The 13195-nt window shown below is 39.2% G+C and overlaps 1 protein-coding gene, 1 long non-coding RNA gene and 1 pseudogene across 2 annotated transcripts; all 3 read right to left on the bottom strand.

Annotated features, from left to right (window-relative positions):
• Positions 1–1126: 1126 nt before the first annotated feature.
• LOC131395395 (olfactory receptor 4C6-like) lies at positions 1127–2045 on the bottom strand (annotated as a pseudogene).
• Position 2046: 1 nt separating this feature from the next.
• Positions 2047–4553, bottom strand: LOC131395699 (uncharacterized). Its single transcript, XR_009216375.1, has 3 exons — positions 4508–4553; positions 2272–2357; positions 2047–2091 (listed from the first exon to the last, which is right to left on the bottom strand). It is a non-coding gene; the product is annotated as an uncharacterized LOC131395699 (long non-coding RNA).
• A 6168-nt stretch (positions 4554–10721) lies between these two features.
• LOC131395698 (olfactory receptor 4C3D-like) lies at positions 10722–11648 on the bottom strand. Its single transcript, XM_058527538.1, has one exon. The coding sequence runs from the start codon at positions 11646–11648 to the stop codon at positions 10722–10724; it is 927 nt and encodes a 308-aa protein (XP_058383521.1).
• Positions 11649–13195: the final 1547 nt, after the last annotated feature.

Below are 13195 nucleotides of genomic sequence, written 5' to 3'. Positions count from 1 at the left end.
CTATAGAGTTGTACTTTTTTCATAAAGAACATATATCTTCAAGATACAGACACTAAATTCTGAGGTATCTTGACTCCAGCATGATAGATTATTAGTCTGTTTCTAAAAAGGATGAAAAAAGGTAGTGGAGAATTTTGGTAAAGTGGTGACCCACATTTTAAATAGCAAATTACTAATCTGAGATTATACTTGCTTCCAAAAGGAAATTTGACAGCAGGCAAACTGGGCAAATTCTAACTCATAAAGTGTTTATATTTATTTATCATTCACTACTGCTTACTCAACCTATGAAATTGCAAATACAAAAAAAAAGTCTATTTTAGACTTATATTCATTCAATGATATTTATTAAGCACCTACTAGGTGGCTGGCACTATTCTACCCACAGCATGAGTGAATGAACACCACCCTAGCCCTTCAGGGATTACAATCTTGTGGGGAAAACAGAGAAAATAAAAGTCAAGAAATAATTGTTTTGTCCCCAAAGCCCCAGTGCAGAGTTGTATATCCTAGTTGTAGGTCCTTCTAGTTCTTCTATATGGAACGAGTGGTGAGTAGGTCTGCGCCCAGGATCCAAACCGACAAACTTCAGGCCACCGAAGCGGAGCATGCAAACTTAACTGCTAGGCCACTGGGTCGGCACTGAGAAATAATTTTTTTAAGGAACAGTTTGCGATCATTGAAATTAAGGATATAAGCAGCTGAAGAGCTAGAGAAAAACTGAGGGGAACAGTTAGAGAAACTCATCAGTAAAGACTTGTCTATGTAGGTGGAGGCTCATCTGAAAATGATAAAAGTAAGATGGAGTCAGCAGAGCGAAATCTCTGGAGGAGAGAATTCTAACAGCGATCAGATTAAGAACAAAAGCCCTGAACCGGAAAAAGCTTGAATTATTCAAAAGACAGTTTATACAAGGAGAGAGAGAGAGAGTGGCCAGAGCCTTGTGAGAAAAGAGATGGAGTACAAAATGCACTGGAGAGGCGGGCAGCAACTTGATCGTAGTACCTTAACCTGATTTGCATGCATAAAACACGCCCTTGGCTGCTGAGTCCCCAGTGAATTGGAATGAATGGGGAGAGCAAGACCTCATTGTCCTTGCAGGAAAGATTTGTTCTCAGCATGTAAGCTAGTGACTGCTCAGGGTCCCTTGTTTCATCCACAGCTTCCTCATGGCATTCTTCTGCTCCTCAAGGTGTAGATCAAGGGATTTAACATGGGTGAGACAATAGTAAAGGACACAGTCATTGCCTTGTCTATGGGGTAAGTGGCCACAGGCCTCATGTATGAGAAAATGCATGGCACAAAGAGCAAGACGACCACTGCGAGGTGGGAGCCACAGGTGGAAAGAGCTTTACGCCACCCTTCAGAGCTGCAGGACTTCAGGGAGCAGAGTATGACCACACAGGAGGTGATGAGGACAAGGAAGATGCTCACACACATCACCCCACTGTTGAGGATGACTAAGAGACCCGAGATGTGGGTGTCCATGCAGGCCAGTTTCAACCATGGAAACAAATCACACATAAAGTGATCAATGACATTGGGGCCACAGAAGGGTATTTGATACATGGAGAGAAGCTGTGTTACCACATGGATAAATCCCCCAGCCAGGCCCCTCCCAGCAGCAGGCAGCACACCTGAGGCCTCATGATGAGCATGTAGTGCAGGGGCTTACAGATGGCCACATAGCCGTCATAGGCCATCACAGTGAGGAGGATGATCCCCACACCACCAAAGAAATGCTCTGCAAAGAGCTGGGCCATGTAGCCTTCAAGGGAGATCTTAGTGCTCTCAGAGAAGGAGTCCACAATCATCTTGGGAGCAATGACAGAAGAGTAGGTGGCATCCATGTGAGACAACGAAGTAAGGAAAAAATACATAGGTGATCTCAGACTCTGACTTGTCATCATGGTTACCACGATGAGTAGGTTTCCCAAAATGGTGGACACATACATGGTTAGAAACATAGCAGAGAGTATTTTCTGCAGCTCTGGATTCTTTATAATGCCCAAAAGAATGAATTCAATCATGTTGTTTGGATTCCTTATTTGCTATGGGTTGATGTAAGCACATTGCTCTGAACTGGAAAATCTACAAAAGAAGAGCATTTTTTATTAGTAATCACTGAGTGTATTGGATATTTTTGAACTCTATCTCATACCCTCTTGACCTGCCCTCTTCTCCAACCATTGATACAGCAACCAGATGCTAACAATTTTAGCCTGACAACAGCTTGATCCTACTGATCTTCCCAACAACACCTTCTCTCACCAGTGTATCTCTTGCTTTCTGTCCTGATACTTGCTGCTTGAGATGCTTAAAAGACCCTGCTTCATCATTCTGGTTCATACACACACCTGGAAAGATGAAGGAGTTAACGCACTTTAAGGAGACCCTAGAGTATTGGTAGATAGAAGCCTACCGTTTACCAGTGGATAAATGGTAACCAGCTTAACACAATCTTGGATTAACTTTCTTTCCTTCCCTGCTTCACTCTCCTTGTTCACTCCATTCTGTTTTCCAAAATAGCCTACCCACATACAAACCCTTCTCTCAGCCTCTGCATTTTGGAAACCTCAAGCTGGGAAGCTGACCTCAATGTATCACTAGACACACCCAAGAACCAAGAATTTGGAACATTTCATATGAATTCTCAGTCTTTTATTCCATATACTCATTGAGCACCTGAATGGGGTAGTTGGAGAGCCTCTTAAGACAGATAGGTCATAACCCAAGGACTCTCTCTTTTTTAATAACTATGCTTTTTCCATCTACATTTCTTCCTTCTCAAATTGAGTTATATTTTTATTATTATGTATTGCTCATATTCAATGACTTTCTGCTATGTCTCAGCCCGTGGATTATCTTATGATACATTTTCTTCATTTTATAGATAAGATACTGAAGCTTAAAGGGGTGAAAAATGATGCCAAGTTTCCACAACTAGTAAACATTGAAGCCAAATTCAAATCCAGCTTTTCCTGATTCAAAATCAATACCAATAGCAAGCTATGTTGCTTCTCTGATGATAATATCAAGTGCTCAATATGAAAGAGACACTGTGATTCATGGTATAATTTCATTTTCATAACAATCAAGTGAGATAGATTTATGCTTTCTGTGCTCATTTCATTAAACAATTTTACAATTGTTAAACTTCAATGACAATTCCACAATAAAGAGCATGTTCTAATTATATACATACATATATAAAATCCAATCCTGAAACTAGAAGTTACAAGTACAGACTAAGCTTCCAAGACTCTAATCATTTTCCAGATATGCTGATTAAAGAAAATAAAACATTAAGTCTCTTTCTCTGCTCCAGGAAGATCCAGATCCAACTTAGCTGACACCATCTCTGAACACTAGCCTGAATCAGTGTAAATCATTCCTTCCATTGTTCCTTGTGAAGGGATGATTCCAGACGAAACAAAGAATTCTAAATAGTCAAAATCTCAGTAAAACAACTCATTTATTTCACACTGTTTACAGCAAGGTGCTAGGTACGTTGCATGCATTATTGCATTTATTTTTCATATCATATGAAATATGTGCTATCACAAATCCTACCTTGAGGATGAAGAAATTGAGACTTGGAGACATTAAACATCTCATCTAAAATGACTGGGGATTATGAATCCAGGAAATCTCATTTTGAAACACAAGTTCTCAACCATTACATTATACCACTAAAGAAGTGAGCAGTGGCCTCAACTAGCTAAATACAATTGTTACTGCAGACAAATGATATGGTAAAAGAACTGCTTCAGTAGCAAACTTCTGTTTGCTAGGGTTACTTAAGCAAGGGCTATCTGTGACTTGGTGGGAATATATTAGATTATTGCTTTAAATGGAGATGTAAACTACATGTTCTCTTAGACTCCCCTAAATACTCAAAGGCATATTCTTAGAATTATCCCTCTATTTAACAAAGTATGCAGTTACCTAGACACTCTTTGCATGTCTACAATATGGGCTAACCCCAGCCTCTCCCATCTCCAGCCTAAGAACTTCAGAAGCTCTTTAATAGTCCTAATGAAGTAGAAGAAACACCTTCTGGGAAATCAAGATAGCTAGGTTTTATTCCAGGTTGTCCCTCTAACTGCTCTAATCTGTTGTTACATTTCTCACTACTCTGGGTATGAGACAGTTATGGCAAATGAATGGAAATCTAGGGCTTCAAAGGAGCCATCTCAGGGACTCTGTCCCTTTCAAACACAGCAATATGGCTCTTACCTGCATTAAATGTTTACATTTCAAGTAAGATTTCCTTTGAGCCATCTCGTGACTTAAAACATTTTAAAACAAACTCCACTACGAAAGATAATAATGCCCCTTCTGTTTTAAAAATCTATGAATTCATCACAAATCTCTTTTGATTACTAGTATACATCTCAACTTCCCAATCTGACATCCAAGACCCTTCCCCATGTAATCAATTTCATCATTTTATGTATCTCCCTCCCACTGCAGTCAAGACCACCTCTTACTGCCCTAGACATACCAGCTAGTCCTGTTCCTTAGCTAAGACGATCATTGAATTATTGCTGATATGAAATCTGTGCAGATGCGTGTAACAAATATCCAAGATGATGGTGGTGCAGGGGGCATCGGGGAGGAAGTGAGGCGTGAAGGAGGAGTGGTAATGAATTTGCTGATAACAGATGGCATAGGCGGAGGCAGGAGGAAGTCAGGAGCTTATAGAAATGGAAAATAATCATGATGAATATTTGAATAGCACTCTCCAAACATTCTCATGCCTGTTATGTCCAAGCATAGTGGTCAGTAGCCTGTGCTACGAACTTGATCACATAGCCACCAAAAGGCTTTGAGCAAGCTGCACAAGTTCTCTAAGCCTTATCCACTGCCTCAAAAAATCAGGACAATATTAGTTCTTATCTCATATGGCTTTTGTGAGAATTAAGAGAAAATCATGCAGCTCTTATCACAGTACCCTCAAATAATAACTACTTGAGACCTACTGACTTTAATTGCTATTGCATTCTTTTATTTTTGCAGGATTTGAAGGTTACCTTGTCAGTCAGTGGTCTGACTGGGATAGAGAACTAACTCTGCTCATTCTGAACCCATGACCTTTCCCACTATCCTAACGAGACTGAGGTATGTGTTCCTTCCCTTCCTAAGAGCTCATCTCTGAAACATAAACACACTCTTTTATTTGCTAATCTCATCACCTAGATAGAGGTCAAAAGGTAGACACTTGAGTTTTGATAATTTGCCAAAATAAAGTAGATCAAGCTAAAAACTGTTGATAGCTCAAGGTGCTTCATCCCAAGGCCACAATTTGTGTATATAGATAAAACAGGCGTATTTTGAGTATAACATAATTGCATGTGCATAGGTGATTCAATTATTTCAATGATTTCAAAATAGTTCAAATTAATAAGAACATGTTTAATATTCAAATAAGTTTTTGAAGTCACCTCCAAAACTCAGTCAGATGTCATCTCTGCAATCTCTAAAAGCCAGTTACCTGATGGACCCAGGAAGTAGAAGGTAGACATTGTGCAAGTAAAATTTCTAATATCATGTCAGGGTCACCAAAGGTCTGGCCCCATCCAGGATGTACTCACGTGAACTTTCTTCTACAAAAATGCTATGAAGCATGACATGAGAGTTTTAATGTAGCAAATCCAAGTGTGGAGGCAAGTGAGATCTTCACTGGGAACAAGTTATCCAATCACTTAAGGGGAAGTTATTTTGGTAGGACCAGAGTTTCTAATGATTTTAAAGAAAGATTTAAAACAGCTGCTCTAAGTGTCCAAGGACTTAAGTAGAAAACAACCCTTGCGATTGGTAAAGGAATTTAAATTTCATCTAAATAGAAAATTTTGCCAAAAAAGACAGCCAGCTAAGCTGTTAACAAAATCATTCACAGAACTGTGTCTGCCATTTGGCTGCACTTTGAGCTTAATTTGCAAACAGTTTGCAATCCACGTCTTAGAAGAAACATCATTAATAAGATGTCCCCCTTTGGGTAATAGACCTGGGCTAAAAGAGGACAGAGGGTCATCTACAAATGACACAGAATTTCAAAGTGTGCAGATTTGCATCATTCCAATTGCATCCCTTTGAGGCTGTGTCTCTACTGACTCAGGAGCTAATCACCATTCCGTTGAATTCCCATCCACCCCTGCAATGATCCACGTTTCCCAGGGGCAGAACTTCACTGGAGCCAGGCCAAGCTGATGCTCCACAAACACAAAACCAGATCATGGTGTTAACCATCCAATTATTTGCTCCACAACTAAGACCTCTTCTTCAATAACAGAATGGCCACGAGTGATCCATCTGCCTGATAACATAAATGAAGAAAAGTCAATAGGATTTATTCTTGGCCACCTAGCAAGTACCAAGACCAAATTTCTCTATCACCTAATCCGGTGCTCTTTCATCTTTTAAGAGTATTAATAAAATTGTGTCACATCTACCTGAAGGACAGTGGACATTATTAAGGATTAGAAAAGTGCCTCAGCCAGAAAAAAATAAGAACTAGATTCAGTCTCCCTCCATAACAAATTGTACTCTCATATGACATGTTTTCAATTTAGAAATATTTGTGGTTATAGTCTTTATTCTTTTTCCACCTTCAATGCTAAAAAATACCAATATCCTACATTTACAATGAACTTCACAGATTACAACTGGTTCATTAATATAGTTGACCATACACCCTGGGAAGCCTCCTGAGAAGGAAGAATCTCTCAATTTTACTAAATATGATCCTCACAGGTAATGGGCCAACCTCGCACTTGTATTTTCTCTACTAACATTCTAAAACTACTCCATGTTCTCACCTAACCATGGATTAAGCAGTTCTCCTCAATCTTTTTGTTTCATCATTGCCCACTTAAGGCACTTTTTAGACATTCTGTTCCCCTAATCACTCTCCCAAAATATTGACACCACAGATATACTATCTATGTACTTTATGTATATCTATGTTATATATGTAAAAATAGTAAGATACTTTCATCTCCCAAGAAACCATTTTTACCTACCTGGGAGAGAAAACATCCCCATTGCAATTGCATGTGTTAGAGTAACTTACGTATAAAAGGAAAGGGGAGGGGGCGGCCCTGGGGCAGTGGTTAAGTTTGCACAGTGCGCTTCGGCATCCTGGGTTTCGCAGGTTCAGATCCTAGGCATGGACCTACGCACTGCTTGTCAAGCCATGCTGTGGCAGGTGTCCCACATATAAAGTAAAGGAAAATGGGCATGGATGTTAGCCCAAGGCCTATCTTTCTCAGCAAAAAGAGGAGGATTGGCAACAGATGTTAGCTCAGGGCTAATCTTCCTCATCGAAAAAAAAAAAAAAAAAGGAAAGGGGGAAATAACATGGTTATTTAATCTTGGGCCTAACTAAAATTCTAGTTGTGCTTCAAACCACTATACAAATCTGTATCCAATTCTTCTCTTCTGCATCACCCTGTTAATAAAATGTTTTTCAGAAAACTTATTACTAACACAATTACATTTTTTAGTTATTTGTTAACTTGTTTATTATCCATCTATTCCAGACTGGAAATTAAGTTCCACAGAAACACAGCCCTTGTTTGTGGTATTCAAGAGCCCCCAGAACTCTCCAGCACACTGTAGGCACCAAACAATATTTTTTGGATAAATGAAATAAGTTAAAATTTCCTAAACTTAAATGACCGTGGAGCCATTTTTCAAGTAATAAATATTAACACTATGGGATAACAATGGGAAAAGTCCCATAGAAACAACATTTAACTATTCAAGATGCTACCTTCATGCCCCGAGTATCAGTCTCCTCAATGATTACGATGCTTATTCTTTCTCCAAACATCTCTCTCACCATGTGTCACTTTCTTTGAAATTCAACCATTTGAATTTCATTTCTTGAGCCCATTACATCCCACTTTCTGTGATATCCATGAAGGGAAATACATCTGTGGACATGAGATTAGCAGATGGCTTTCCTTTGACACATGAGGAATCAAGAGAGTGCAAGTAACCTGGGAAGGATGTCAAGGGACAGCTCAGGGAAGAAAGTGGCCCCTGAAATAAGGGAAGAATGCCTCAAGGGTGCTCTTGACAAGGCAGCCAATGATCAGTTCTGTGTTTTGATGTTTTCACGTCATGCTAGCAAGGAGTACTGTGAAGTGGGAAGAGTAGAGATGACAGGGTCTAAAAGATTTGATATCCTTGCTTAACTTCATTGCGTTTCATTTTCTTCCTATATAAAATAGACTAAAGACTAATAAAACTTGTTGCTACATTTAGAGAGTTAAAGTATGTAAAGAACCTTTCAAAATATATGCCTCACAGTTGGCCTTAAACAAGGGTTAGCTCACTCCCCTTACTTAATGCCTAATATTTTCACTGAATTAAAAGTCCATATAAACCAAAATTTCCTTATACAACAGATCCAAATATTATTTATCTTAATAATTTTTGGAGTAAATATACCTGTTTCCTTATATGTTATTTTAAGTATTAGGAAAAATCAGGTGGCAGCTGGCCCTCAAGAGAGATTCTTGATGATGAGTACAAAGGGACAACTTAAAATTCCTTGAAATTTTTCACAAACCAGCAAGATCTCATCTACTGAGAATGTCAGACTGCTTTATACTTCCTCCTTCAGTTCTCACACCTTCCAAGATTGCTGTTCACAATTTAAAATTTGTGTCTCATTAATCTTCTCACCCCTGCACTGAGCACTTGGTGTCACCCCTAAGACATAATGATTGGCCTTAGTTTCCCTCTTCAAATCCTCTCTTTTGTCTTAGAGTAGAAACAACATTTACTGTATACTTTTCCTATCCTTACCCCTGGCTTACACTCATCTCCTGTCTGACAGTCAAAATGAACCACGTCATTTAATCTAGATTCTGCTTAAATGGTTATTTCTCACTAGCAATTGCAAATTTGATCATTTTTAATAGACTAAGTGCTATTTACGTCATCTTCCAGGCCTAGACCTTGTGGGAAAATGTCCTATTTCTTATGAATTTGAGACAGCCGTTTATAAGCTAGAACACCCAGTCACCCCAAAGAACAGTGTACTATGTTCTGGCATTACTGGATGGTCAAATTAAAAAACAGCTCTCGATGACCAGTGAGTTTGAGAAAGGAAAATTTGTGAGAAGTAACACAAGTTGGAATGTTATAGTCAGAGAAGCTTTGATTTATAAAGTGTTATGTAGTAACGTAGAAAGATCTGAAATTTTCCATGTACACAGAGGAGCGTTACTGCTTAGGTATATTGCCACAAGTGAGACAAGGCTACAACAAATTTGACACCATCTTTCTTGAAGGACAAGGTGAATCATTAAGACTGCAGAAAAGTTTCTTATCTAAAGATATAAACATACCATGGGCAACTGTGTTTTATTTCAAAGAAAGTAGGACTGAGATCTGAAAAACATGGATTCAAATTTTGTAGCTGAAACTCTTAGGTATATGACTTGAGGCAAGTAAATTAGTAAACTTCTCTTGACATCAATTTCTCTGTAAAATGGGCATAGTAATATTGAAACTACCAATTTAGTATGTGATAAATCACCTAACTGAAGTGAATATGCCTGATAGATAATTAAGTGTTCATCTAATGTAAATATATGTGTCACACCTACAGAGCAATAGCTTTGGAACATAACTATATGCCTTTATGTTGAGATTAAAGACTGTTTACCCTTGTTGCTTCAAATGGCTCCTCAAGTCTTAGTAAGGAAAAAGAAAAAACATCTTTTATGCTCAACAAAAGCTGTGTGCCATAATGATATTAAGAAAATAAGACCAAATTCAGAGTAATTTAAAAATTTCTGGCTTTTTTTTTTGTGTGTGAGGAAGATCAGCCCTGAGCTAACATCCATGCTAATCCCCCTCTTTTTTTTTGCTGAGGAAGACTGGCTCTGCGCTAACGTCTATTGCCAATCCTCCTCCTTTTTTTTTCCCCCAAAGCTCCAGTAGATAGTTGTATGCCATAGTCGCACATCCTTCTAGTTGCTGTATGTGGGACGCAGCCTCAGCATGGCTGGACAAGTGGTGTGTCGGTGCGCGCCTGGGATCTGAACCCGGGCCGCCAGTAGCGGAGCACGCACACTTAACTGCTAAGCCATGCAGCCGGCCCTGGCTTATTTTTTGTGCCAAGAAAAAGAATTAGAGATAGGCTATAAATTATTCTTTCTTCCTTTTTTGAGTGTCTCTGTTTTTGCTTTTGGTAAATTCATAATGGCAAAAAAACGAATGAGTAGTGAATTTTTCACTCCCCAACTGTTCCTTCTGCATATATCTATCTAAGAATTTCTATCTTCTTTTTTGCTTTACCACAGACAAAGCAAAAATAAAAGAAGTTCTGAGATCAAGGTTCTATGAAAAAGCCAATTTCATCCAAGTAACATATGCATGAAAAATTTAGTAAAGCAGCAGTGGGACTCTGGAGAAAAATATACTCTAGAATCATCAAACTAGGGATTTATAGTTGTTCTTTCCATTGCGTATCCTGAATCTGTGCACACGAACATTGAAGCCTTGGTAAAGCACATTAAAAGCTATCAAAAGTACATGTCAAAGAGCCTAGCTATTATTAAGTACTCAATAAATGTTAGTATCTGGGATTTTTTTTCTGTCAGTGATCTGCAAAATTTGTTCATTTTCTTTCACAGTATACAACACATATAATCCACATTATTTATATATATCATCAATTTCTTGGCATTATGCACAGCCTAAGTTACTCTCCTCTTCAATAAACTCCTCAGGGCATTTTTCACCTCCGTGTTTCTCACTGTGTAAATCATAGGATTAAACATGGGAGTGAGGATTGTAAAGAACACTGTCACCGACTTGTCCACAGGGTAGGTGGCCACAGGACGCACATAGGTGAATACACAAGGCACAAAATAGAGCACAACTACAATAAAGTGGGAGCCACATGTAGAGAGGGCTTTGCGTCGTGCTTTGGAGCCATGGGATTTCAGGGAGCTCAGGATGACTATGTAGGAGATGAGTAGCATGGAAAAAATGAGCAAGCACATAGCTCCACTGTTGGCTGCCACCACCATTCCGAGCCTGTAGGAGTCCCTGCAGGCAAGTTTCAGCAGTGGGAAGAAGTCACACACGAAGTGGTCAATGATATTGGGGCCACAGAAGGACAAGTGAACCACGAAAAGAATCTGCACAGTGGCGTGCAGTATTCCCCCGATCCAGGCCACAACCACCAGGAGGCGGCAGAGCCCCTGTCGCATGATGGCTGTGTAGTGCAGGGGCTTGCAGATGGCCACATAGCGATCATAGGCCATGACAATGAGGAGGATGATCTCTGATCCTCCCAGGAAATGCTCCACAAAGATCTGGGTCAGGCAGCCACCCAAGGAGATGGTTCTCCTCTGGTACATCAGGTCGATGATCATTTTGGGGGTGATGACAGAGGTGTAGGAGACATCCATGAAGGACAAGTAAGTAAGAAAGAAGTACATGGGAGCTGAAAGTGTGGGGCTGAGGGAGATGGTAATGACAATGAGCAAATTGGCCAACATGGTAAATAGGAAAATGAACAAAAAGACAATGAAGAGCATTTTCTGCAAGCGTGGATTCTGCGTGAGTCCCAAGAGAATAAATTCAGTCACATTGTTGGGAGATGTGAGGTGATCCATTTAGGAAATAACACCTTCCCAGGGCCTGAATTACCTACAAAGGGAAAAAGAAAGATACCTATTAATCAGGAAAGGATTGTAGTCTGCATTTGATAGCACAGAGATAGAGTGGGCACTGTCACTGTCACTGTGGAGCATGTCCCCGGCACTCCTTGCCTCAGTAGTTATTTCGATACTTCTTATTTCCTCCATGATGTCTTCAATCTCTTCAGATATCTAGTGTCTGTCACCTATAAATCATCTATAGGGTAACATTTGATGTGTAATTTAATGAGAAAATACTGTGCTATATACATGAGATCTGGATTCTTATTCCGGTTCCAACTCTGTGACTTTGCTTAGTCATGTCAGTGCCCCATGCTTCTCAGTCCTCCTCTGTGTCTCTCAGCTTATAAATTGTAACTCTCAGATGTATTTTGTAAGGTAAGAGTTATTCTCTCTTCCAGAAGAATTCACATTTGAACCCACACCTCTCAATGTGGAAAGAAGACATGGTCAATAAACATCTGTCGTAAGCAGCAGACAGATTAGGGAAATGTGTAAGTTATTGGTGATGCACCCTCCCTGGTACCTACCATAACACATATGCCATTCATGTGTGTTTCCTCGCTGTGCCTACCACAGCGTCTGGCATAATGTCTGCAGTGTCTGGCACCTATCGGGTGACGCAGAAATGCTTAGTGAATAGCCACTTCTTCATGTGTAAAAATACACATGCTTCCCCGGCCCATAAACCCAGGCATTCAAGGGCTCTCATCCTCCCACTCTGTTCATCATTACTCTACTTTAGGAGAAACGTAAGTCAACTTTTGAATGAAGCTGCATTCCAGTTTAATAGTTTCTGACATAATTTGTTAGGTAAGGATGAAAATATTAATTGCCTCTAGGAAAGAGTACGTTACTAGGTCATTTTACTTTCAAGATAATTATTGTGATTTTTTAATTAATATTTTTTTGTTCTTCAAAATTCTGTTCCGCATGCAATTTAACATAGCCATATTCAGTTATTTACAGCTTTGGTAGACTGGGATTAAAAAAACAAAACAACAACAAAGAAAACTCTTGGATACATATTCAATACATAAGGCTCTCACAAGAAAAAGAAACCCTTATTTTCAAATTTCAAAAGTAGAAATTTAGGGCAAGCCTGGCGACATAATGGTTAAGCTCAGTGTGCTCCCCTTCAGTGGTTCAGGGTTTGGATCTTGGGCATGGACCTACACCACTCATCAAGCCACGTTGTGGTGGCAACCTGCACTCAAAGTAGAGGAATATTGGAACAGATGTTAGCTCAGGGCCAATCTTCCTCACCAAAAAAAAAAAAAAAGTCTATATATATATATAAATTTAATATAGAAAATAGAAAGAAATAGTCTACTGGATAAGATAAAGTACTATACATGTATATACACAAAAATATGTATAAAATCTATTACTTACTATAAGTACCTATTACTTGTTCACTCAGTCTATAAGCATTTATTGGACATTTACTATGTACATTAATGTATGTTTGTCCATATAAAGTCATAAAACGTATCCCTGTT

The sequence above is a fragment of the Diceros bicornis genome, chromosome 31 (genome assembly GCF_020826845.1).
Source record: "Diceros bicornis minor isolate mBicDic1 chromosome 31, mDicBic1.mat.cur, whole genome shotgun sequence".
NCBI lineage: Eukaryota > Metazoa > Chordata > Mammalia > Perissodactyla > Rhinocerotidae > Diceros > Diceros bicornis.
This window is presented reverse-complemented; position numbering and strand designations above follow the sequence as displayed.

Bases quoted from the DNA above. Each gene is read 5' to 3' on its own strand.
- LOC131395698 (XM_058527538.1), bottom strand. From the start codon at position 11,648: ATGGATCACCTCACATCTCCCAACAATGTGACTGAATTTATTCTCTTG.